The 27,634-nt window shown below is 45.8% G+C and overlaps 1 protein-coding gene across 8 annotated transcripts in view; it reads right to left on the bottom strand.

Moving 5' to 3' along the window:
• The window catches only part of LOC147636109 (uncharacterized), a 132,236-nt gene that overhangs the window by 55,993 nt on the left and 48,609 nt on the right, over nucleotides 1-27,634 (bottom strand). For 6 of the 8 annotated variants that reach the window (XR_015266490.1, XM_086801538.1, XM_086801539.1 and 3 more), the window contains 2 exons: nucleotides 18,764-18,889; nucleotides 18,592-18,669 (listed from right to left, as the gene is read on the bottom strand). Coding sequence is in view for 7 of the 8 variants with exons in the window: in XM_086801538.1 (XP_086657664.1) it covers nucleotides 18,592-18,669; nucleotides 18,764-18,889 (204 nt within the window). In the remaining variant the exon portion in view is untranslated. The remainder of the gene's footprint in view (nucleotides 1-18,591; nucleotides 18,670-18,763; nucleotides 18,890-27,634) is intronic. The other 2 variants (XM_086801542.1, XM_086801543.1) reach the window with 1 other exon arrangement.

Here is a 27,634-nt window from a genome sequence, read left to right as displayed (position 1 = left end):
CTTCTCTAACAGGTATGCAGCCTTAAAACCCTGTACCAACCAGCCGTTTCTGCATGACTCTTTCTTGAAGCCCACAATTGATATTTCCTTGAATCGTGCTATTTTCATTCGGCTATTTTCATGTGCTAGGCCACACACCCTCTTGCCTAATGCTTGCCGTGTTGCCAATTAAAAATCTAAGGTGTAAACTGCTCTAGGGTTTTCACCCTACATTCGATTGATGCCCCTAATCATCCCCTTAGGCCCTTCTAATACACATTGACCACCCCAAGCATTGGCTAGGCCCTCTATACTCCCAATTATGTACTCGCCACTAGGGGATTCTGTTCAACACAATATATGTAACACTTCCTCCCCCTAAGAAACATTTACGTCCATGAAAACAATATTAGGGAATCTCTTCATTAAATTGCTTACCTAGTTTAGCTTTCTGACCTATCCTTCCACTTAACTAAATATTCTAAGTCGGTATGTCGACCACATTTCTTGTTCTTACATCAACAATTTTTTCCGGTTCATGTGGAAGACTAGTGGTTCTATAAACTCAACAAGGGCTTCATCATCTACTACCAAGATTATCCTCATCCCCAATTTTCTTCTTAAGCCACTAACATAAACACGAGATGTATTTTACATCCTTCTTATGGATTTTAGCTCCAGCAACAATTGGGTTAGAGAAGGAAAAGGTACACTGAGCCAGAGACTTTCTTGAAGATACGAACCAAATGGTTAAGTTAGCTCAAGATAGCATTAAGAAAGCTCAAAAGAGAAAAAGTTGTTTAAACCTACACCAAAGAAAAGTAGAGTTTCCTAATCATGATAAAGTCTTTTTAAAGGTACGTGAAACTTTTGAAACCCTAGAGGGGGAAAACGCCCGAAGCTATCTCCTAGGTATTGTGGTCCTTTCAGAGTACTTAGAAAGACTAGTGAGGTTGCTTACAATTTAAAGCTACCATCATCATGAATGGACTAAAGCCTGTTGCTGAATGTTTTGCATTGTTATAGGCAACTCTAATCCCCCTCTGCTATGTGGCTGAATGATCACTCTCCATGCCACCTTGGCCCTGGTTGGCCCGCCCATCACTGTCGGCCCACAAGAAGTTCCGGATCAAACGATATACCTGGCCAATACATGCCCAAGAAAAGGCCCAACACGAAGTGATGTACCACATGGTGGCAAGTAGTACCTAGTTCGCCACCACCACTTTGCCTACTAAGGATAGCCTCGCCGAGCTCCAATATAAAAGCTTCTTCCGAATACTCAGAAGAAGCGGAGCGAGCTGCTGCTGCTCAAGGGAGATATCAATGCCAACCTAGCAACCGAGGTAGAAACTGGAGTGCCCTCGGGATCCACTGGAGGGCCTCAACTGGTTTCCAAGTCGGGGCGACTGCTGACCCTACCCAAAAACCACACGACTTGTGCCAGTTGATCCGCACTCCTGGTGCACGGCAAAAAAGCTCGATTGCCTCCCACGAATCTCTGGAGATTCCCTACATCTCCTGCGAGGTAGGTTGCTGTGTCGTCGCAAACTCTGAGTCCAGCAGCTCCTCTTGCGTGCAGAGGGGGCCTGAGTGCAATCCAATCTCCAAGAGACTTGGTTGGTCCTTTGCTCAAGGGGCCCCATGATACATGTGGTCGCGCCCCCAACATGTGGCCACTAGGTTGACGGATCAGAGCATTCCAGACCAAAGGCTTCCAGAGCCGCTCCTCTAAGGCTGTTAGAGTTGTCTGTCTAAGGGCCAACTTGAGATGATCCCAAGCTCGAAGTAGGCTAGCTGCAAATTTGTCCTCAAAAGCTGGACTAAAACCATGGGCCCGCATCTCTGTGAAAATCCATCTGGTACTCTACGGCCAAGGGCTCCAAGACTCGGGGTGCGGGCTAAAATCTGGGCCAAAAGGAAATCCTTCTTCCAGGGCTCACCACCAAGGAGTCGTCCTCTAACAATCAACTTGCCTAGTAGGGCACGGCTCTAAATAGCAGGGTCAATGAGGCCTAGCCCCCCATTGGGACGTGGCTGAATGATCACTCCCCATGCCACCTTGGCCCTAGCTGGCCTCCCGTCACTACCGGCCCATAAGTTGTTCCAAATCAATCGTTGTACTTGTCCAATACATGCTCGAGAGAAGGCCCAACATGAAGTGATGTACCACATGGTGGCAAGAAGTACTTGGTTCACCACCACCACTTGACTTGCTAGGGAGAGCCTCACAGAACTCCAATATAAAAGCTTCTTCCGAATACTCAGAAGAAACGGGGCGAGCTGCTGCTCGAGATCGGGAGAGATATCAATGGCCACCTGGCAGCCAAGGTAACGAGCTGGAGTGCCCCTCGGGATCCACCGGAAAACCTCAACTAGACACCAACTCAGAGCGGGTGCTGATCCTACCCAAAAACCACACGGCTTGTAAAGTCCAATCCCGCCCAAATCTAGTCTATCTTGTCGGCAGACCTCGAAATCCTGAATGAGATTGTCCGGAATCCCAGAGCTCACATGTATGTCGTGCCTCCAAGGGTCCTCTACGAACAAAATAACCGGGGTGTGATCTGAAAAGGAAGTGCCTCCCAATATACCAATCATGCCCCCATGGCTGCGAGCCCACTCATCAACTTAAAACCCGTCAAGTCTAGAGAGGTTGGGGCTGGTGCTCCTCCTATCTGATCTCGAGAAGCTAAGGCTCCCAGGGTTGCGCCCAAACTCTGGAAGATGCCAAGGGTCCTGTCCTCTAAGTACCAGTATCACCTCCTCCCAGGTAGCGTACTCTGCTCCTGAGACTGTGGCTGTACCTCCTCCAAGTCTGTCCTCTGCTGCCTCTATCATGTTGAAGTCACCCATGCACCAAAAGTCAGCCTCCTGAGGAAGGGCCTGCCGAACGATGCTCCAATAGAGGGCTCTACTTGCAGCGGCGTTTGGGGCATAAACATTGAGGAAGCCAACGCTATCCTCTCCAATCAAAATGGTGACCCACTACGCACGCCCTATGACAATGACTCATGAGCCAGTCACGGTTGGCAAAAGCTTCTCACTGACAGAGATGCAAACTCCTCCTTGCATCCCTAAAGGGCCGAAGGAAGGGGACCAGAAAGTATGACTCCTGCCTGGTAAAATCTTCCTGCATCGGTGGGTGCACCCCTCTGAGAGGCGATGCTCCTGAAGGAAAAGAATGTCAATAGGTCCTCCCACTAGGGCTCTCTACAGCTCTCCTCAGAGGACACCTCGTCTATGAAAGCACTGAGGCCCCCCTAAGCCCTGTATGTTCCATGAGACTATCCACATATCAATCTTTGTGTGAAGCGGAACTAGTGAAACTTCCCTCCACTCGAAGAGTCTTGGATGAGGGTTTAGATGGGGAATAATCACAATCCGTCCTAGGGCAAAGGCGTGCCAAGTGGGCGTGGATCCTGTCCTCCATGTGACGCCACTCTTTCCGAGTGTGAGAGTATGTGTACTCCGGACTCCATCGATCACAATGGAGGTACTGCGACTGAAGTATGCATGAACACAAATAGCAGTATCTCCAGGCTAGAGGCCACCATCTCCCCGCCCTGATCTCTGTGGGCTAAGCCTCTAAGTTCCATCCTAGCCAATGGCCATAGATGGGTGAGTACGTCGGTGATACGACGATCGTGAAGATAATGAGATCGCTCAAATGCCTAACCCTGAATGGCGACAGTCACCGACTCTGAATCCCACTCCGTCCGTTGGGTTGCACTCAGAGGGAGGGAGAAGATCATCGCGCCACTCTCTGCTGGCATAGAGGGTCTGGAGTGGTGGAAAACCACACATAACCGAAGAGGTGCTATTGTCTTCTTGAACATGTCTGTCCCTTCCGCAGACAACGGAAGAAACTATAGTCCATCGGCTGTCCAAAGATCCTGAGGGGCCTTCCTGGTGACTCTGGCGCGAGAGCCCTCACCAGGGAAGCGGCGATGGTCATCTCAATCGGCTCTGAGTAACGGTGAATCAAGTGGCGAATGGAACTCGCCGGTTGCCTCCGCTCCGGGTCGGGGCCTCCGCTTTGGGTCTGGGGCTGTTGGGGGGCGACGCGAGTGCTTTGGAGAGGGGGGGGGGAGGGTGAGGGTGAGGAGGACACGGCAGCAGGAACTGCTGAGAGTAAAGTCAGTGGTGAGGATGGAGGAGGTGGGGGAAGAGGCGAGGGGCAGGGGGGAGGCATAGAGGCCGGAGAGGGGCACTGCTAGGAGAGATCCAAAAGAGGGGGAGGCTGCTGGGAGAGGCTTGTCAAGGGCTTAGTGGGGTCTGTCGACCTCACTAGGCACTGAGGGCCAGGGGGGGATCGCGACGAGGAATCAGCCGCCAAACCAGTGGGGCCGAGGGGGCTCGCTCCGTGATTGGAGAGGGCCCGTCGCCAACAGGTATGTGTTGAGATAAATGCCAAAATGTTTCTTTGACAGAATCGAATCCTCTTGAGCTCTGCCATCCTGGCGCGCGCACGGCGGTGCTCAACTCTGGTGGTCGGTTGGCGACCTGGGCACGCACCAACCCTCCACTCTCTGCCCCTTGGGAAGGATCTGAATGTAAAACAGGGGGGAACCACCAGAGGCAGTCTCTTGGATTGCCGTCGAGGGCAAGCTCTGGCTAGATGTCCCATCTGTTTGCAAATGAAGCATTGAGTTGGAAGGCCTGAATACTCCACGTGCTACTGTATGGGGTCGCCCCAAAGGCTAGGAATAGATATACAATGAGGCACTAAATCCGGCGAGGCCACACAGATGCAGAGGGATGGAATCCCGACTGCCCGTGCGAGGACCGAGGCAGCAGTGGGGGGGGGGATTCCATCACTCTCTCGATGGCACCACCTATCACGGGGGGGAGAAGAGGAAGGTATTTCTTCCTAAGGCCTAGGAAGCAAACTGTCACTAGGAAGCCCGATACGCCAGCCAGAGGGTCAGACGCAGAATCGAAGCCATGCTGCCACCGCGCAAAGAAGGCCTGCGTTGTACACAATGCAAGGGGGCTCAGCTGCATGACTCAGCCTGATGGTGTGGGCGAGTCGAACTCCACTTGGTAGTATCCACGCTCCATAGGGTGAATGCTTGTGATCTTTGTAGGCTCACCTATGAGGCTTGTCTGTAAAACATCCCTGAGGTGTCTGCGCGCGGGGCGGCTACCAACAATTTTGCAAACCAATGTGGAAGCCTCTAATGTTGCAACGGTCGTAGCAAGAACCTGTAGGTCCGCTTCGGAAAAGGATATGCAAGCAACGGCACCCTTGGTCAGGGATGACGGAGCGGCTGCCATGGAGTCGTCCTGAGGGTGAAGACCAGAAAAAGTCGAGGCTTGCTGAAATGAGAGAATCTTGAAGAGTCTAAAATTAACCTGCGAGGAAGGGGAAACGAGGAATCAAGAAAAAAGGAGGGGAGGGAGGATTGAGGCGAGAGAGGAGGAAAAAAAAAGGGGGGGGGGGAGGCGCTGGAGAGAGGAAAGAAGAAAAAAAAAGGGAAAAAAAGGAATTTTTTTTAAAAAGAAGGGAAAAAAGAAAAAAAAAGAAAAAAAGAAAAAAAGAAAAAAAGAAAAAGGGGAAAAAGAAAAAAAGAAAGAAAAAGAAAAAGAAAAAGAAAAAGAAAAAAAACTCGAAGGGGAGGGGGGAGAGAAGAAGGTAGGCGGGAGCGAAAAAGAGGGGGCACAACGAAGCGGATTGGGTGGGGGGGGGGGCGTTGCTCAAGGAGCGCACCACCACCAACTATTTGATGACGCGAATAGAACTTCCATCAAAGTCAGGCCAAAAATAGAACTCTCCTAAATTTTAGGAGTGTGATCCTTTGTATTCAAGGATAATCTCCCATTCCCAAAGCTTGTATTTTCCAAACCAAACCCCTTTCATACTGGAAAATGTCCACGCTGGTGGCAGTGTGTGTGTGTGTGTGTGGGTGAGTGGAGTGTGTGTGTGTGTATACTGCACTCGATATTACCAAAAAAAAAAAGTGTGTGTGTGTGTGTGTGTATGCATGAAGAGAGAGAGACAGAGAGAGAAAGAAAGAAGAAAAGAAAGTTGTATTAACGCCTTCAAAAGGCCAAAATGACCTATGAGACCAAAAGGTTACATCATATCCATGAGGTACATCATCCTGGGTACAAAATAGTAATAAAGAAAGCTAACAAAAATCTAGAACTATAAAATCTAATCTAGGTACATGAGCAGAGAGCTCTCATATCACCCTAATACATCCCTCATGGGCCGCTGTGACATGGTGCTCAAGGTGGTAAAACTGAGCCGGCACGAGAAGGTCCTACGATGATGGGAGATGTTGGCCCGGATCCTCCTGTGGTGGCGTGGCCGTGGGCAAGGGCCATGGGGTCTGGGGCGTCGAGCTCTGCATAACTCAGTGGCTCTGTCAAGTCACACCTCTCAGCAGAGAGAGAGAGAGAAATGAAGTGAAATGATATATTAACGTCTCTAAGAGGCCATAATGGCCTATGAGACCAAAACTGAGAGTAGATCTGAAGTTGGTATCTCATCAAAGAGAACAACTAAATAAAACTAAAAAGTACAATAAACTGATTGTCTTACAGTTATAAGAACAGAATTGTAAGACTCTGAGATGATATTGAGTAGAAAATACTGGAAAATGTATATCACGTAGATCCATGTATGCTGATAAGTTGAAGTGTTGCCCTCTCCATAGATCAAATATCTCCGCCATGGGGTTGTCTAGAATGGAGAGGTCGTAGAAGCAAGGTAGGCGCCTCCGATGCCGAGCAATAATGGCTTTGATCTGGCAATGGTGAGGATGCCGTGGTCGGGATCCTAGTGGGCGTGGTTGACGAGCACGACATAAGATGACTGCTCTATCAGTGGTGACTCCCTGGGAGCTTGGTCGGTGCCTTGATGGCCCAATGGAGGAGGTATCAGGAGGTGTGGGGGCTGGGTTACTGGTGCTAGTGCCGAAGAAATCTGTCAGGGTCCTCTGTCTAGGTACATCATGGCTCGGTCTCCTGTCTGCCAAGAGGGTCTCTCTGTGTCTCCTGAGCTCAAGTAGGAACAATCCCAGGCATCGCTGATCCTCAAACTCCATGACCCTGCGTAACAGCCCAAAACCCTCTCGGAAGAGGTAGTGATATCTCCCTCGGATCTCATAATAGACTGTACATCGGCAAATGTAGTGCTCCTCTGTCTCTGCCTCCTGGTAGCATAGTTGACAAATGCGGTCATCTAAGATCTGATGGAGCATGGCGAGTAGGCAGAGATGAAACCAGAGCAAAGATATTGATCATCAAGTTTGGTGACTTGGAGAAGAAGAAGGCCTTCCTCTCCAAAAGGATAGCCCTCAAGGGGGAAAAGATTTATTTGGATGAGGACCTTACACCGGCACAGATGGCACACCGGAAGGAACACATGCCGCATGTGCTTGAGGCAAGGAAAGAGGGGAAATGCGCGGTATACAGAGATGGTCGAGTTATCATTACGGAGAGGAGGCCCGCTTGACGGTGAGCGGCCTATGAGACCTTGCGATTCACGGTGTAGAATTGCAATGGAGCGCTTAGAACAGATGCAGGCTACTTTGAGGATACTTTCAAACACACTGATATTGCTATGTATAGGGAGACCCATCAGTGCACAAACAAGAGGCTTCCTGATGTGCGGGGTTATAGATGGGAATCAGTGTTCCGCCCTCAACCACGCACAGTGGGAGGCACCAAAGGATCTGGAGGAGTGGCTTTCCAGGGAGGAGCTTTGTGACAAAATACATGTGGTACATAGAGATGCAGATGCGAGGTACATGTGGGTCAGAATATGCAGAGAGGGCTCTGCGAGCTATATGTGGCGGTATGCTACTTTCCCCCAGTCCACTCCAGGTTTGCATCATCAAGAGAGTCGCCCTATACGCCAGTATATGATGATATCATGAGGTTTGCCAGCATGGGAGACATATTACTATTGGGAGACTTTAATGCACGTACACGTGAAGGGGGTGCACGCCTGACTCACCTCCCAACCTTGACAGCCGTGGGCAAGCCCACAAGTCTTGGTTGTCCCCACCGAGCCACGAGCTGAGCTAACTAGTTGGACGTGCCGACCAATCTCTACCTCGTGATGTCCCATACCGCCACGAAGCTACCCTCTCAAGCCTTGAGACTGCCACCGGCATAAAGCAGGTGCACATCTGCACTAGATCCAGGCTCTTGACCATAGAGCTCTCACAAAGACACGCGAGACTCTATGACTATTGACTAATCTTGGCCACCCTTTTATAGGCTCTTGGCCGGTCATTGGGCGTCCACACTTGGGCGCCCGCCCGTCCATACTTGGGTGCCCGCCTGTTAGTCTATCTCCCTAGCCCAGCTCGCCAATCAGTCTGCCTAGCTCCAAGCTTCCCCAAGCCTCGAGCTAGTCTTGTGTGCGTGTAGCTCACGGTAGATACACACTGTGCACATGACATACTCCCCTTCCTCTAAGAGCTCACTCCTGAGCTGGGTGAACGATGTCTATTAGAATAAAATCTGTCTCTGTCTTGAGCACTTCTAATAGATTCCTTCACAACTTGTAACATTTCTTGCATATCTTGCAAAAAATTACGTGCTGTATCATACTGAAGTCTTGAAAATCCCGCTGTAACAAGTGATCTAGGTTGAAAACCATACATAAGCATGAAAGGACTAAAACCTGTACTCCTATGCTTAGTACTATTATATGCAAATTCTAACATAGGAAGATAATCCTCCCATGAACTCTGTCTTTTGGAGACATATGCTCGAAGCATATCCTCCAAATTCTGATTCACTCTTTCAGTCTGGCCATCAGATTGAGGATGATCTGAGGAACTCAAATTCAAAGTTGTTTCAACTTCTCAAAAACAAGTCTCCAAAACTCACGTGTAAACTTAGAGTCCCCTATCACTGACTATGTCCTGTGGTAACCCGTACAATCTAAACAATTGCTCAATAATCTACCTTGCTAATTTCGTAGTTGTAATGGTCTTCCGGGTCGGTAAAAATCTAGCCATTTTTGTCAAGCGATCCATCACAACCCAAATAGAATCGTGGCCTTGACGTGTTCTTGGCAATCCAGTAATAAAATCCATGGAAATACTTCCCAATTTATTTGCAAAGGATGCAACAGCCGAGCTTGTCTAAAGCGTTCAGCTTTATTTGCTTGACAAACTTGACACTTGAGGACATGATCTTGTACATACCCGTTCATCTTTGGCCAATAAAAAGTGTGTTTCACTAAAGCTAATGTCCTGTGTATCCCAGGGTGTCCAGCAAAAGGGGCGTCGTGACACTCCTTAAGAATCTTGGACCTAATGTCTGGGATCTGTGGTACACAAATTTTGTCATTACGGAATAGTAAACCATTCCGAATCATCCACTAGCCTCCTGCAGCCTGAATGGTAGGGTGCTCAGTCATTGAGTCTTGGTCAATCAATGAGCTCCCGTCGTGGATCTTCTGCCAATATGGACCAAAATAACTATCAGTCTTGCAAAGCCCTCTCAATGACTGAAATAAGTCAGTAGAAATCTCGGTGAACGACAAAGTATTCACCTCTCTAATTCAACTAAGCTCATCTGCGACACTATTCATGGAGATCCCTTTCGATAACGAATCTCAAAATCAAAATCTTGCATAAACTCAGCCCATCAAGCTTTCCTTCCTCTCAAATCATCCGCATCACACACATACTTGATTGACTGATGATCAGTCTCAATACCACAAACTTGGAGCCATATAAATAATGTCTCCAAACCTTGAGAGCGTGAATGACAGCATAAAGCTCCTTCTCAAGGGTTGGCCAACGAGATTGAGTGTCGTCTAGCTTTTTACTCTCGAAAGCAACAGGTCTGCCATCTTGAAATATAGCAGCCCCGATTGCATAGTCACTAGCATCAGTCTCAAGAACATAAGGCCTACTAGGATCGGGTAGTGCTAAGATAGGTGCTTCCTTAACTTTATCTTTCAAAAGTTTGAAGGCCATATCCAAATGGTTATTCCAAGTGATAGGCTGATTTGACTTACGTCCATGACCTTTCATCAAGTCGGTCATCGGTAGTGTGAGCTGAGAGTACTCCCGCACAGATTTCTGAAGAAAAACAACAAAACCGAGAAAAGAACGAAGTTGTTTCATAGTCTGCGGTATAGGCCAGGCCAAAACCTTTTGAACTCGGTCATAGTCAATGCTCAACCCATCTCTTGTGATCTTGTGTCCCAAGTAAATGATTTCTGTCATAAAAAACTCACATTTACTTAATTTAGCATATAGTCGACTCTGTCTTAAAATAGTTAAGACAATCGTGAGGTGTCTAACGTGATCCTCAAGAGTACGACTATATATGAAAATATCATCCAGGAACACAACCACAAATTTTTCCAAATGTTCACGAAAAAGATCGTTCATCATTTGGTGGAAAGTGGTTGGAGCATTGGTTAACCCAAAAGGTAATACGAGAAACTCGTAATGGCCATACCTAGTCTGAAAGGCGGTTCTTTCGACATGCCTTTCATCAATACGTATCTGGTGATAGCCAGTACGTAAATCTATCTTTGTGAAATACTTCGCTGCGGCTAATCGGTCAATCAGGTCATCTGATCTAGGGAGAGGATAATGGTTCTTGATTGTCAGCTTGTTCAATCTCTTGTAATCTATACACATTCTCCATGTGTTGTCCTTCTTTCTTCTGAGTAACACAGGTGCACCCCAAGGTGATTTACTTGGACGGATCTGGTCCATTCTCAAATAATCTTCGAGTTGTTTGGTCAACTCATCTTCCTCAGCTTGGCTCATCCTATAAGGTGGAATACTAACAGGTTGAGCACCAGGGACCAAGTCAATACGATGATCTACTGTCCTTTCAGGTGGTAAGCCTGATGGCAGTTCCTTAGAAAATACATCTTGAAACAAATCAAGTATCTTCTTTAATTCGTTGCTTTCAAACACACTTAATTCATTAACATCCATAGTAGGTATGAGAAATGAAGAAAGTGGAATCAAGACACAATGGAAAGCATTATACAAAGAAGAATCCATTATATCTCCAAAATCAACTGCATTTACAAGAGGTCCCTGAGAGGGATGTATACAATCACCGAAGATACAATACTGGGTGTTCCTATGCTCAAAAGAAAAAGTATGACTAGACCAATCTATCTGGACTTGAAGAGTCGTAAACCACTCAATCTCTAATAACAAGTCTACATGCTCTAGATGCATAATATAGCACTCCAGAGTATCTTCGTAGTCCTGAATCCGGATTGGTAGCTTCTTCACCTTTCGATCCTATACTTGTCGACCCGCAGGTAGGCGTACCTCATAGGTATGATCGCTAGGTGTTGAGTCAAGACCCAATTTCTGCACAAGTTTGTAATTAACAAAGTTGTGTGAGCTGCCAGGGTCCAGAAGAATGTTGATTCTATGGCCATGCACCTCTCCATAAACTTGGAGAAGATCATGCAAGCCAAGAACTTTAGAGTTGAACAGACAATCAGAACATGAACTAGGGCGAGAAAGTACAGTGACTGAAGTACCCGTTAAAGTCAACTGGTTAGCTGCCTTCGGCTTGGAGTCTACGTTGGTCTTTGCATCCTTCTTCTTCGGGCAGTCGTTACGCATATGTCCTTTTTCTTCGCAGATGAAACAACGTCCCTCCTTCTTGAGCTTCAAAGCCTTGAGGAGATGGTTTTTCTTTGCTGGTGTCGAAGTAGAATTCTTCGAAGGTTGGTCCGAAGACTTTCATTCTGTCGTGCTAGCCATCGATGCGGAGAACTTCCTTTTGTGTTTGTTCCCCTGCTTCACGGGTTTAGATTTGGAAGAGACCATTGTATCGTCATAAATACGAGCAGAATGAATGGCCTCGTCCAAAGTTTTGCATTTGTTGTTTTTATTTTTTTTCAGAAAGGAGACTTCTAATAAGTATGAAAAATGTTACAAAATGAGATTTCACACCAAGCAAGGTGGAGATCTCAACCAATTACGAGCCCTGTGCTGCCAATAGGGTCCCGAATGAGAGGATGTGAAAAAGATACCAATGTCCCACTCTCATAAACCGCGCTTCCTCTCCGCAACCCTCGAAGATCCCTGGATTCTAGCGAAGTAGTCATAATGGTATGAATAATATCACTCCAAATCCTGCAAAGACACTGAGAAACAAGAACGGGAGTACCCTCAATGGCCTCAATGCATCTAGCCTTCCAGATATTCCAGGCTGAGATACTAGCAATAATCTCCCAAGAACTGTCTAACCTCTGTGCCGGAGGGACAAAGTGTGAAAGTGGCAAATCCTGAAGACAACACTGCCAAGCAACTCCTTGCCTAACCATAATGGCCAAGCTCCTGTCAGTCCCCTCCCTCGAACCTCGGCTGAGGCCCAGACTGTGTCATTCAAATGATAGAACCAAAAGAAATGATAGCATCTCTCTTAATCCTAACAAAGAGGTGTGCAATCGCAAACCAAACCCTCTGTGCTTTCCTGCATTTCCATAAACAATGGTAAATTGACTCCGAAACTCCTGCACATCTAGGGCATGCTAGGCAAGCACCAGTAGCAGACCTCCTGCATATCTAGGGCATTTGTTGTTTTTAACCTGTAAACGGTACGAGTCGGGTAAACTGGCTACGAAGAAACCCAAAAGAGTGGTGGAATCCATCTTCGTAGCTTTCATTTGCAAGTCCCTAAATTTCTGGAGGTAGACCTCATAGTGAGGTTCTGCGAGGTCATGGTCAACGAGCAATGATATCATAATCATCCTCCTTTTTGAGGAATTCTTTCTTGAAGACTTCTTCAAACTGTGCCCAGGTTGTAGGTTTAGGTTTGAGTTCTTTCCACCAAAGCAGAGCTTTGCCTAAGAGGAAACCTGTTGCTAATTGGATCTTTTTGCCATCGTCATATGGATGAAACTAGAAATGGACCTGCCACAGAAAAAAATGCAAGGTTAAAAAAAAAACATATGATGGCTGCCCACGCCACACGTCAGCGAATCAAAAAGCACTTTCCGCTTTTCTGAGCAGTACGAGACTGGAAACGAAGTGCTTCACCAACTCACCGTCGCATGAATCGTGGAGATCCAAGGTTCGCTCAGGTTATTCAGCCGCCATCATGTTCAGCCGACTGCAAACGCCACAACTCTCCCTTTCTCACGCTATTCACATAGCCCTTAACTCTTCGCCTGTTCTCTCTCTTATTCATGCTGTTTACACAGCCAACTTAATCCATGCTTTTCTCTTTCATGACTGAATTCACAGCCTTTACCCTATGTTTCTCTCCTTGCCAACCACTTTTCTTCTTGATTAACATGACAACCCTTTACAAGACCAAAATCCCTAACATGGGTTCCAACGATGCAAAAAATAACATGTTGAATCTGAAAAAACAGCAGTATGGACGGAAAAACAGCAATCTTCTCGAACTCATACCTTTTCTTTGACCTCTTTTTCTCTACCTACCGACTTGCTCGTTCTCGAGGCTTGCTTTGATACCACTGTCAAATCCCCGTAGGATCACCTCGTAGAATGCTCCTGAGACAAGACTCGAAACCTGCAAAACAAACCAAGCAACGTGCAGGGGGTGCAGGCCTGACTGACCTCCCAACCTTGACAGCAGTTGTGGGCTAGCCCACAAGTCTTGGCTGTCTCCAGCGAGCCATGAGCTAAGCTAACTAGTTGGACGTGCCGACCAATCTCTACCTCGTGACGTCCCATACCGCCACGAAGCTACCCTCGCGGGCCTTGAGACTGCCGCCGGCCTTGGCTGCATAAAGCTGGTGCACGTATGCACTAGATCCAGACTCCTGACCATAGAGCTCTCACAAAGACACGCGAGACTCTATGACTATTGACTAACCTTGGCCACCCTTTTATAGGCTCTTGGCCGGTCATCGGACGTCCACACTTGGGCGCCCGGCCGTCCATACTTGGGTGCCCGCCCGTTAGTGTATCCCTAGCCCAGCTCGCCAATCAGCTGCCTAGCTCCAAGCTTCCCCAAGCCTCGAAGCTAGTCTTGTGTGCGTGTAGCACACGGTAGATACACACTGTGCACATGACAGCTGTATGATACTCGAGAGGCTATGTACCGGGAGATGACGGCAGAGAATGTAGGGTTGCAGAGATCAGCACAGGATGAGGGGGAGATTACAGATTATGGCAGGCATTTTCTCACACTCGGGAGTGCACATGGGTTGGTCATATACAATGGCCTATCAAGATGGCAAGGATCAGATGCTCTCACACACTGGAACTCTAAAGGGGGAGCAAGCACAGTGGACTACTTGATGGGATCTCCTTCATTGATACCTGATGTGCGGGGTTTCACGATTTCCAGTCGGCCCATTGGCATAGCAGCCGATCATGCATACCTGAGTTTCACACTAGTAGGTAGATCCCCAAGAGATGGGCCAGCCACTCATCTACCTAGGTACCCGAGATATCAGTTTACACGTGAGACAGTTGGGGTTTACCAAGATGCAGTATCTGATGGCTTGTTTGCTTTAGACCCGCATAGCCCTCTGGGACGAGATCACAAGAGGACTAGCAGGTGTACTATATGCATCCGCCTCATATGCGTTTCCATGCACTATGATCCCTTCCCCCCCCCCCCCCCCCCCCCCCCCTGCAGCACTGCCCCACAGAACAGTTGGCATGATGATGAGTGTCGTGAGACACGAGCACAGCTACTGTGTGAGATTGCCATTGGGACTCACACGCATAGATAGGCCAGAATGATCTTTCGACACCTTGTGCGGAGGAAGAAACGAGCCTAGCTGGCTAAGCTAGAGGAGGAGATCTACCAACTCTTCCTGGGGAAGGACAACAAGAGGGCATGGAAGATGTTTCAGGAGAGACAGCCTGGTACTCCGATTACTGCACCTGAGGCATGGCATACTTATGCTAGAGAGCTATATGATGCACCAAGACAGCCCCCCACCCCCCCTCCACTGGGAGCTAGACCAACTAGTAGCACCTTTCTTACTATGCGGATGGTGCTAGATGTGATAGACAGGTTACAGAATGGAAAGGCACAGGATCATGATAGGCTAGTTGGAGAGCACTTCTCATATGCGCGCGACACTTTGGCTCCGCTCATCGTACATGTGTTTAATCGTGCCATTTGTGAGGGTTTTCCGGCAAGCTGGACAGAGCATATCATTGTACCACTCTTTAAGAGTGGGGACCCCATGGTACCAGGCAATTATAGGACGAACATGATTGGTCATTACTTGGCCAAACTATATGGCTCTATATTGGAGTCGAAGCTGAGCCGCTGGGCAGAGAGGCATGGTCATCGAGCACATGGACAGGCCGGCTTCAGGAGAGGATTTACTACCTTGGATCACATACTGACACTTTGGGCACTCATTGAAGAGGGCAAGGCACAAAAGAGAAGGATATATTGTTGCTTTGTGGACTTCCGCAAAGCCTTCGATACCGTACCACGTGCCAGGCGTATGCACTGATTGCATGACATTGAGGTACTCGAGGATATGCAGTGGGGGATATATGCTTTGTATGAGTCTGTGACAGGCAGAGTCCGAGCTCCAGGCGGACTATCCGATATGGTGACCAGCATGATAGGGGTGAAGCAAGGATGCCCACTATCGTCCACCCTCTTTGGACTGTACATTGATGTGGTCTCCGATTATGTAGACAGATTGGGAGGCCCAAGGGCATGCCTGGTAGGGGTGTTGATACCCATCTTGTTATATGCTGATGATATTGTTCTAATCTTAGACTCTCCGGAGGGATTGGATGCATTACAGGCTTTCTATGCAGATAGAGATCTGACAGTGAACCTTGGGAAAACAAGGTTATGGTGATTAACACCACACAGGCATGGGTGACGAGATCTCACTTTCCGAGGGGAGCCGGTTGAGTATGTCAGGTCATATCTACTTGGGAGTTACTTTCACAGGACTGCGTTTCTCCCTGAAGGAGGCAGCAGCAGCTAGATTAGCTCGAGGGCATGCAGCCTTGGGGGCACTTGAGAGGCAGTGTGCACACATTCAGTTTCAAGAGCCGCGCACCAAATTGTGGCTATTTGATACACTTGTCACATTGACCCTCTGTATGGAGCCCCAATTCGGGGGCCCAGCATACATCACAGATCTCAGAGAGGGACGGATGAGGGATGGAGGCAAATGGAGAGACCACCGATTATGATGATTGCCCGCATGATTCGGAGCAAATCACCACATGAGATTGTTCGGGCTGAGCTGGGTGCCGCACCAGTAGTGACCGAGGCCCTATTCCAGGTAGTTACCTTTTTACAGCGGCTATGGGAGCTCCCTCAACAAAGGTACTCCTGATTGGCATTGACCTCATCCATACAGTTGGCAGAGGATGGAGATACTCATTGCTGGTATGCTCAAATGAGATCATGGTTTGACCTACATGGTTTGCGGATAGAGGCACTACCACCCTTTCAGTACAGTCTGGATTGTCCATTTTTGGATCTCACCCGCTCAGAGCAAAACCGCGTGATCAGGATGGATATCATCAGAGTGGACACAGAGAGGACATGGACTAGTCCCCTTGAGCCCTTAGGCACGAAAATGGCTCATTTTACAAGAGCCATTTTCGTTGTGCCATTGGACAGATCCGGACCTCATCACACTAGCTGCAGATTGAGACAGGGTGTACATTAGTGGCTCCAATTTTTGTTGCAAGAGCTTTTGCATCCTCTTGGGGATTTCCCTTATCTTCCCACCCAACTACGCGTACATGTAAGGCACGTGCCCGTCCCTTGGCTTCCTCTTCCAATGTAGCATTCATCACCTCTACTTTATTGACTGGTGTGTCCTTCTGCTTTTTTACTACTTCAATCCATGGGTTGACTTCCTCAATTTGTTTCTTTGTGGCACTGGCAATTTCAGCCCATGAATGCATTTCCTTCTCACCTGCAGCCACTTTTGCCTTACATGATTCCAAAGTGTGTTGCATTTCTGCGATGTCTTTTTCGCAGTCAGCCATACATGTCTTCAAAGTGCCTTTGTACGATGCAACTGTTGTGCCAATCTCCCGGAGCATGTCATCCTTCCATTTCTGCATCTCTTTTTTCATTTCCGTGTGCATCAAGGCTTGGGCTAATTCCATCTCAACCCGTACTTGGGCTTGCATTTCTCCCTTCAATTGGGCATATATCTCTTCCTTCAGCGTTTCGTATATCACTTTCCTTTGGGCATGCTCGCCTGCTCACCTGTTCACCCTCTCATAGTTCTATTGCCTGCTCGCCTACTTCTCTGTGCAACTGTTCGACTGTCCGTGTGAGGCTCTCCTGCTTGACTGCTCATGTGTGTGCCTTACTTGCTTGCTGCTCGGCTCGACCTTCGCCTGTTCGTCTCTTCGGTGCGTTGCTTGCCTGCTCGCCTTTTGTCTCTTCATTTGCTTGTTGCTCGCTGCCTCTTCTTGTTTATAGCTTCCGTCTTTGCTTTCTCCTCCGCCTCTTGGCTGCCTTGTGTGTGTGTGTGTGTGTCTGTGTGTGTCTATGTGTGATATTGGTGAGAGTATATACTTGAACTCTTTTCGCTGCCAAGAAACTTCTCCAGGTGCTCTCCATCAGTTATGGATGGGGCTGGTTTTTCTCTTCACACCATGAGACAGCAGGAACATGTAATCCACAAGAAAGTTTGACGGACATCAATGTAGAGAAGAGAAGAAGCGGATAATTACCCACCCCCCCCCAAAAAAAAAACAAAAACAAAAACCCCCCTCCTTTTTCCCACGTCTCTGGCTTCTGAAAAGAGTGTCTTGAACTTTCTCAATGTCTTTCCAAGTGTTCTTAAAATTGCTTCCTCCCAGTCCTCCATACAACCAGACTTGTAATGCCAAGACACTAAAACTACCTCAACTTCTTGTGCAGTAGGCACTCTCTTGGCTTGACTGTTTTGGTAATGATTGTCTTTGTTATATCTTAATTGACAAACAGCCCACTACACTTACAGAATTGATCCAAGACATCCATCAACTGTTGTAGATACTCTCAAATGCAAAGAGAAACACACCATCTATATACAGGATTAACGAAAAGTCTTATTTCTCAAGTTGAGGTCCATAAATACATTCCTCAGATGCCAAGGTCATAATCATCAATTCTAGCTCATAATTTTGAAGCTCATGCCCAGCGACAGACTGCCAAGGCTTACATGGAAAAGCGTCTTCACACTGCAGAAGATTATTAAAACCGAATTGCTTACATTAGGCAGGCACAGTTAGAATATAGGATGCCGAATAAGCCTCAGAATTACCCCCAAAAACCATGAAGCTCCAAATCACAAGAAATCCGCAAAACAGTCAAAATTTGAATAATAATGTGCTTGCATGGGAATATGTTTATATTTCCTTCCTTCCTCTCATTCACTGAAGAAACCCCTTCTTCACTTAGCCAGTGTCAGCAAGTTAAACTTAGTGATTCTAACTGCTTGTTGTGTTTAGCTAATACGAGTATGGATCCCATGATGCCGTCACATAAGCCAAGTTTAACAAGCACAGAACCTCTCCTTTTTGTGCTAGCGTCTAATCTAGAGATTTTATAAAAACAAGTTACTACATGCCTTCTAAGGTCTCAATTTAAACCAGCTCACATTCTCAAATTGATGCTCCACACACACATCTTCAGAAAGAGAAAGCCTTTAATGATAATAGAATGCACCTCATTCTCTAGCACACTTCTCCGAGCAAGAACTCCATTTAACTTTTGTTTCATACTTCTCAACTCCTCCCTACAAGCCTGCAAAGATTTGAAGATATCTGTTAGCTTATATTGTTTAACATGCTAAAAGTCTTCGATACTCAAAAAATTAAGTAAAAAAAGTGTGTCAAACCAGAAGCTTTGCACCCATCTGCTCATAATCTCTTCTTTGAGCACTCTCAAATGATTCGTTTTGATTATGCTCAGATCCGTCAGCCGAATTTCTCTTCAATTTGGACTTCAGATCCAAAATTTTATCCTAGAACGAAAATGTACAAACATCTTATTTTCTAAAAGCAAGAGAAAGCAAAAAAGCATGCATGTATGTGTATATGTACATATGTACGTCTGTATGTATGCATGTATGCGTGTATACATACGTGTGTATTTATATGCATGTGTGTATCTACATATGTACATAGACACACACATGCACGCACGTGCACACTTTTTCTTTTTGTAAAAAGCGTTCACTGAACAAGGAAAGGAGTCCTCGACAGTGCAGGAAACTTCTTCAAGATCAAAAGCAGCGGAAAAGCAAGTCTAACTGCAACTCGTCTATCTCTTGTAGTCTATGGCAATAATATAGAGATTGGCGCAAAGACTGTCGAAAATATAAGTACTTGTCAATCTATGTAGAGTGAAAAATCAAGTGATTGCAGCCAATCCAAGAGTGTCCAAAGAGCCCAAAAGCGTGTCCAAGCAAGGAAACCTGCATAATCAAATAGTCTTTGGTGATATCTCCCAAAGATCGAGAAATGCTCGAAGAAGCAACATCCTGGAAATCTAGCAGCCAAAGAAATAGATAATCTGAGCAAGAAATTTCTGGTATCCAAACAAGCCCAAAGTAAATGAAACACAATCTCGTTCCGGTTTGAGCCTCTAAAACAAGGCAGAATCTATCCTTCTTTTGGCTAGAGTTTCACCAACAAGTAACACTCCAATCAAACATCGCCAAAGAAAAACTCGTTGCTTTAATGGCAATTTATTAGTCCAAATCTTTTGAAGCTTTTGTTTCCACCACTAAGCTGCCTTATCCATATTCCAAAGCCTATTTGAATGAGCAACAATCCACTGCTCAAGAATTATCAATCTATATATTCAGGCAGCAGTGAGCTGTGACATAGGTACTTTGGGAAAACCAGGCTCATCTCTCTACAACATCCAATCTAGCAGTCTGGGGCATGCATTGCGGGCCTGTTTGGCAGAAAATTATAGATTTGTTGCAGCAATTTGAAGTGATTCCACCTGTCAATCAACAGAACAATTCCATATCCTCTGTGCCTACGAGAATGTAAGTATTCTGCCATCTGGAGAGACAACATCGTGGACTAGACGTATATTTTTAGTGGAAAGAAAATAAGCCTTCCTTGGCTCCTAAATTGCTAGAGGTTCCAGATAAAATCTACTCTTGTGAATGCTCGCCAATCTCAATGAGTTACCTATCTCTAAAGATCTTCCAAACCAATGCAAGTACTGGAGGATTTTCTTCCAATCAGCAATCAGTCTAGTAGTGAAAGGACAGCCCGGTATCTTCCCTTGCAACTTTCCAAAAAGCAAATCCCAATATGTAGATTGCCATCTGCCAAAAGAGTGCATTTCAAGTGCAATACACAGCTACAATCATTGTTGTCCAAGGCTGGTTCTAAGCAAAAAGGGTGGACAACAAAGTTGCTTTTCTTGCCAAAAAACTGAATATTCAAAATATTCAGCCCTCCATGCATCTTTGGCGAACAAATCCATTCACATCTCAAGCACCTAAGAGCTTTCTTCTGATGTCTGGTTTTCCATAAAACTTCCATGGTCTGAGACATGAAAGTAATAATATGTTTCTTCGTCTATACCAATAAAGGCAAGAAAAATTGTACATAACCATCAAGATGGACTGAACTATCCTTAGTCGTACATGTAAAGGCCAGGTAGGCAATTGCCAATATTCCAATTTTGCTTTCATCTTCTGAAAGACCCAGTCAATGGCATCAGATACATTCCACCCCAATGGGTAACCCTAATGTCCAACAATATCTGTCGGTGTGGAAACATCTATCCAGGCTGAAGGCACAGGAACGAATGGAAAGACATAATGAAGATATAAGTGCAAAGCAATGATAAGCAAAGTACTCACATGTAGACCAAGAGAGCTTGATGTTGATTGATATATAAGACTAGAAAGTACAATGCCTTTATAGGATAGGCACACACACTCTAAGTGTCACATGTATATGGGATAAATCCCAATATGCCACATGGCACTCTCACACAAAGACTAGACATAAAACTCACTCTAGACACACTAGAACACTCACTTTGACTTCATGTTCTAACACCCCCCGATGAAGGCAAGGTGAGAGACTACTGGAATGAGCCAAGAACAGAACATGGCAATGACGGACTACCAACCTCCAAGTTAGAACTAGACATAGTTCCCACACAATCTCAGAGGCAAGTGAGCATGGCTCAGAGGCTAGTGAGCATGGTACAAATGACTCAGAGGCTCATCAAGCATGGCTCAGAGGTTCATCATGCATGGATGCATGAACAACTCAGAGGTCTAGACAACTGGAGCAACCTGAGATCCTATCAAAGCCAATACATGACTACACAATACATCCCCCTCCTGACTCCATAACAGAATGGTGGGGAGTCAGACACGAAAAAAACAGGAAAGATTACAACATTTTAGGAGGACAATCCAAGGCTGTGAACCTATTTATTGACTAATGACACAAGACTCATTATTACAAGCATTTTAGGGGGACTACGTAGGGCAGAGTACCCAAGCACACATAGAATAAATAAGAAAATGAGATCTCTTCGATAAGAGATGTCCTCCACATAGCTGCTGCATACATGGGTATGCCCATTCGTGCACCCGAATGAAGTGTCGGTGAAGCACAAAATGTCCCCGAAGGATATGTCGGTGAAGGCCATAGGAGCAGCTGAGTGGAGCAATCATAGCATGACTCTCAAAACCTTGATCGAAGAGTCCCCAATGTCGGATATGATGCCTTAACTTGGATCAATCTTGATTAATGTAGCAAAATTTCCAAATAAATGTGAAAATAAGGACTGAATTTACATAGATTTTGCAAAATCCCCAAAATTTTACGTGCTACAGACTTCGATTTTCAGATTGCGAGGTGATGAAATTGAAGGAGATAGTCGATGCAGATCAGGTTGTGGAAGAGGGAGGCAACATGAGAGATGTGAACACGTGGAAGAGGGAGGCAGCAGGAGAAATACGAATCAACAATGTCTTGCTGCTGCTGCAGATCAGGTCAAATCAACTCCACGAATCATCTCCACGAATGTAGAGAAGTAAGCACCAGCTTCAGGAAGAGTGGTGGCGGGCAGCTTCCAAGAAATGACGGGCAGCAGGAACTCATGGGCAAACAAAAAAATTCGCGCAGGAAAAATTTCGTCACTTTCTTGCAGGGGCCATAACTTTTCACCAGAACCTCGGATTGCAAAGATGTAAAAACAAAAAATGAAGTTCACAAAGTCCTCTACAACTTTGCTACAGATTTCAGGTTGAAATTCAATTTGTATCAAAAGATATGGCCGTCACAATGGTCGCTGGTCTCAATTCCAGAAACATGGCGATGAAGATCAAAGGGCAACTCCACATGAAGGGGTTAAGGGAAGGGCAGCCTTCCAAGGAGAAAGAGAGAGAGAGGCTTCTCTTTCTTGGCCTCCCTCAACTCAATCCCTTGGAAGAGCAAGGAGAAAGGGAGCTGGCTCTGATACCACATGAAGGCACAGGAACGAATGGAAAGACATAATGAAGATATAAGTGCAAAGCAATGATAAGCAAAGTACTCACATGTAGACCAAGAGAGCTTGATGTTGATTGATATATAAGACTAGAAAGTACAATGCCTTTATAGGATAGGCACACACACTCTAAGTGTCACATGTATATGGGATAAATCCCAATATGCCACATGGCACTCTCACACAAAGACTAGACATAAAACTCACTCTAGACACACTAGAACACTCACTTTGACTTCATGTTCTAACACAGGCCATCATAAATTGTACCAATCGGATACTAGTTTGGATTTGCAGAAATTGATGGAACAATCCTACAGCTTCTCCAAAAACAATTGGAGAGCCCTCATAAGGGTTTGCAAACCTTGTGGAAACATCTGTCCAGGCCATAATAAATTGTGCCAATCCGATGCTGTGAGGGGTAGTAGTTTGGAGCTGCGGAATTGATGAACAATCCTATAGCTTCCCCAAAAACAATTGGAGAGGCGTCATAAGGGTTTGCAAACCTTGCGAAGTGTTTTTGGGGGAAGAAAAAGGAATCATCAACATAAGCTTGCACTACTAAATTACGACCATCTAGCAATTGCAAGCCATGCAAAAATCCTTGATCTGTGAGTTTGTCCATATATAGAAGCAAAGGGTGAGGGGCAATTGCATATAGTACTCCACTCAAAGGGAAACCCTGCCTGACTGATTTACTCAATATCTAAGGGCATCCTCTGCCTAACATACAATGTGTTGTACTATCTTGATACAACCAACAAAAGACTCGTTGCATCTCACGCCCAAAACCAAGTTTTGTCATCACTACAGCTATGAAATCCTATTCAAATGTATCAAAAGCCTTTGCTACATCTATTCGCAGCAATAGTATATCCTATTGCGAGTATTTGGCATACTCAATGCCCACATAAGCATTAAAGATGTTATCTGTGATTTGTCTTAAAGGTACAAAACCATATTGGGCTTGATGCATATAGGAGCATGATCAGAGAGTTGCAAAGAGTAATCCACGCACACTCTACATGTAAGAGGATCAATCCTAGCAACATTCAACAAATACTATTTGTCAAGTCTTGCCTTGTAAGTTGTATAAGCATATGATGAAAGGTATACCCCTTCTTATTAGAACACGTGGCCAACCAAATATCAAGTGCATCCATGTAATTTATTGGATTACGCCAAGCAACTCTTTCAACTGCAATCATGTGTGAATTGCCACGAGTATTGTCATCTCTTGCCGGAGAGTTATTAAAATCCCCACATATGAGATCATTCATCAACCAAGGGTAATGTTGCATTTGCAACCACATTCTAGCTCTTTGAGCAGACATTGTGGAAGCATAAACAGATGCAAACTCATAAGTCTCACCATTGAGCATGCACTGTACAATGAGTAACCTGCCATCTGGATCATTGTAAGCAACTACCGGCTGTAATTCTTGTCTGACAAGAAAATATACACCGGAGAAAGTAGAACAACCAGCATAATATATACAGTATCCATCAAAGAATCCAGTCCGGCCAACCAAAGCTTGTTGCTTATGTTCCTCAAGACATACTAAGTCTAGCTTCATTGCATGTACATAGTTCCAGACCAACCTCCGTTTATTCAAGTTGCTTAAACCATGTACATTATATGACATGCATTTAAGAGGTAGCATTTTTCACAATCTGTTCAGTTCTATGAGCTGGTTGACCTGCTTTTGTTCTTATTTGCACTCTTGTGTTAGCAATAGGCACTGTATTCGTTGTTTTAGCTAGAGTAGGCTTTGCCTACCTTATTGATGTTTCCACAATTGGAGTCGGAGGAATAGAATCAGCTGGAGGCCTCAACGTAAGAGTAGGACAATCAAAAGCCATCATCAACCTCCACTGAAAAGGATGGTGGGGTGGGTTTATCTGTATCCCACAAAATACAAAATCTATTTCTATTACCCAATAGACGAGTGGGGGGAAATGACAGCACCCAACATCTGAGCCAATCCTAGCAATGCATCAGAGAAATCTACCAGGAAATCAACCACCTCAACCCATATCAGGCATTGATGCTTTAAGAGGGCTTGATAGATTTCCTCCGGAACCTTATCTCCACAACGGGAGTAGACTACATGAGGCTGTGAATCCATGTCGAAAATAAAGCAGGCAAAAACACACACAAACTCACAAACACACACACAAAACACTAAAGGCAGAGAAGCAAAGTCAGCTATGAACAAGGGCAACAGCCAGCAGGAGAAGAAGACACCCAACAGGAAGAGGATGAGAGCAAAAAGAGGACGGAACCCACTGCAAGGACAAGCAACCACCGTCAGCACACACACACACTTTTTTTTGTAAAGCTTAATGTCATTAATTACAGGTGGGAAACCTCAAAACGAGGAAAACCCACCAAAAAGATCACACTTTTTATTTACAAGTGGGAAACCTGTAAGCGAGGAAAACCCAGAAAAAGAAGAGTAACTATAGGCTCCACCACCTAGAAGCAATCAAAGTAAATCCTATAAGCATCAAGAGTGATGTCCCCAGCATCATAAGCAAAATGAAGCGCGTGACCAAGCGAGAACTTGAAGTAATGGAAGGGAACAATGTCATTGGCTTGGAACATGAGGTTGTTCCGAACATGCCATATGGTCCAAAAGACCCAGAATCGGACCCAGCTGAAAAATACTGCAAACTGAGACTGTGATGCTTGTAACACCCCAAAAAGCCAAAAGCATCTGTGAAAAATGCCCGAAGGGAAACGAAGGCGAAGAGCAGTCGAGACCTGGCGAATGAACGATCTGGAGCATACGCAACCCCATAGTAAATGTGGGACAGTCTCCTCAGTAGCTTTACATCGGACACAACGTGAAGGCGCAATATGACGTGCATGTAAGAAGCTACCAACAGGAAGAGCACCAACCAAACAGCGCCACAAGAACAGGCGTTCTTTAAGAGGCAGATGACTTTTCCAAATGCGAAACAATGTACGTTTCCACCACATTGAAGATTTGGAGAGAGACCATAGCTGATTACCATGTCTGACTATCCATGCATCCGATTGCAAGAGGGCATAAACTGTCCCAGCTGAAATACATTCCATAGCAGTGGTTCCAAGATTCCAATCAGATAGACGGGAATCCACATTCAAGCGAGGTAAAGGAGAAATATCAGCAATCATCCGCTGAATTTCTGTCCAAAGATGAGAATAATGGGATCCCAATTGAAAACGATCCGCCGCAACAGAGAAGGAAAGAACCTGACCAGTGTCATCCACCACCTGATGTATCTGACAAATTCCTTTTTGAGATAGAAAATATGCCTGACGAGGTGAACGGTCAACCAAAGTGGAAGAAAATACACGACTCCAATGCAAACTCTCTAGCCGCAGGGAATTGCCCATCAAAGATCGGGAACCATGCCATGTCATATGTGAAGTAACTTCCTTCCAATCAATAATGAGAGAAGAAGTGAAAGGACATCCCGGAATGTGTCCTTCAAGTTTTCCACATATAAGATCCCAGTATGTGGGTTGCCAATGACCATAGAATGGCGTGACAATATGCCGACACAAATGGGACACCATGAGAGTCCAGGGTTGCTGCTGATCCAACAAAACCGGCAAAAGCATAGCTTTCCTAGCCAAAACATGACGTCTCAAATCCAAAATATTCAGGCCTCCAAGGCGCTTAGGAGAGCATAACTTGTCCATGGATAACAATCTGAGGCCCTTTCCACGAGATGAAGTGCGCCAGAAATGCGCCAATATACTTGACATAAGGGACTTCAAGCGGGATTGAGACCAATATAGCAAAGGTAGATAAAACTGCACATAAGCTACAAGAATGCATTGCACAATTCTAAGACGCACATGAAGCGGCCAAGTGGACAACTTCCAATAATGTAACTTGGAGTGCAAGCGCTCGGCTACCCAATCCAATTTCCGTGTAGCCGATACAGTCCAACCCAGCGGATAACCCAAATGACGAACTATAATGTTCGGAGGAACAAGTTCGCCTGGCCAAAGCAGCTTATGCCAATCATACTCAGTCAGAGCCAATAGTTTGGATTTACGAAAATTCACTTTGAGACCTGCTGCCAATCCAAACAAATGAAGAGTGTGCATAATTTGTTCCACATCATCTTGGTGATTGCGAGGCATAAAGAGAGAATCATCTGCATAAGCTTGCGCAATAAAATGTTTCCCAGAGGGTAATTTCAAGCCCTGCAATCTTCCAGACGAAGTCAAAGATTCCAAATACATAAGCAGGGGATGAGTAGCAATCGCATAAAGCAAAGCACTGAGAGGACAACCTTGCCTTACTGAACGTCCCAAATGCCAAGGATCTGTGAGAAAACCATCCAACAAACCGGCAGAGGTACTGTCAGCATACAAGAAATAAACCACAGAGGATAGCTTAGGCCCAAATCCCAGCCGAAGCATGGTATCTGCAATGTAATCCCAAAGAACAGTGTCAAATGCCTTTTCAATGTCAACCTGCATGACCAATACATCTTGTCGAGTGTATTTCGCATACTCCATGCCAATGATGACATTTGCTAGATTATCAGTAATTTGCCTTCGTGGAATGAAGCCATACTGAGATGGATGCAAACCATCATGCAAAAACCCTTTAAGTCTATTGACAAGCATTTTAGCCAGCAATTTATAAACCACAGGCATGAGCGTAATCGGCCTCCATTGCGAGAACTCTTCACAAAGTGCTTGCTTTGGAATCAACTTGAGCAAGCCTTCTTTCCAAGATGAAGGCAAAACCTGTTGCTCCCATGCCCTGTTTATCATTAACAATAGTGGCTGATCCAGGTAGTGCCAGAACGACAAGAAAAATTCTACAGTAAGGCCATCCCAACCGGGAGATTTCCAACGGCCCAAATCACACAAACTGGCATACAATTCTGTCTCCGTGAAGGCGGCTTCCAAAAGTTGAGCCTGGTGCGCCGATAAAATCGGTGCAACTTGAGATAAAAACAAGCGACGAGCCTCTCGACCTTCCTGCGTGAGAGAAGAGGCCTCAAAAATCTTGCCATAATGAGATTCCATGGCCCGTGCAAGCCCCACACGAGAGCTAGTCCAATCACCAGTCGGGAGTTTAATCCTCTTAATAGTTTGAGACTGCCTAGAAAGATGTAAATGACGAAAGAATTGTTTAGAAGTGCATCCCTTATCCGCTATAGCTTTTTGGCGAGCTCTAGTCTGCCACTTTGCCAATTTTCTCTCATCATTACG

The sequence above is a fragment of the Cibotium barometz genome, chromosome 8 (genome assembly GCF_041138505.1).
Source record: "Cibotium barometz isolate CiBa-2024 chromosome 8, ASM4113850v1, whole genome shotgun sequence".
NCBI classification, from domain to species: Eukaryota; Viridiplantae; Streptophyta; class Polypodiopsida; order Cyatheales; family Cibotiaceae; genus Cibotium; species Cibotium barometz.
This window is presented reverse-complemented; position numbering and strand designations above follow the sequence as displayed.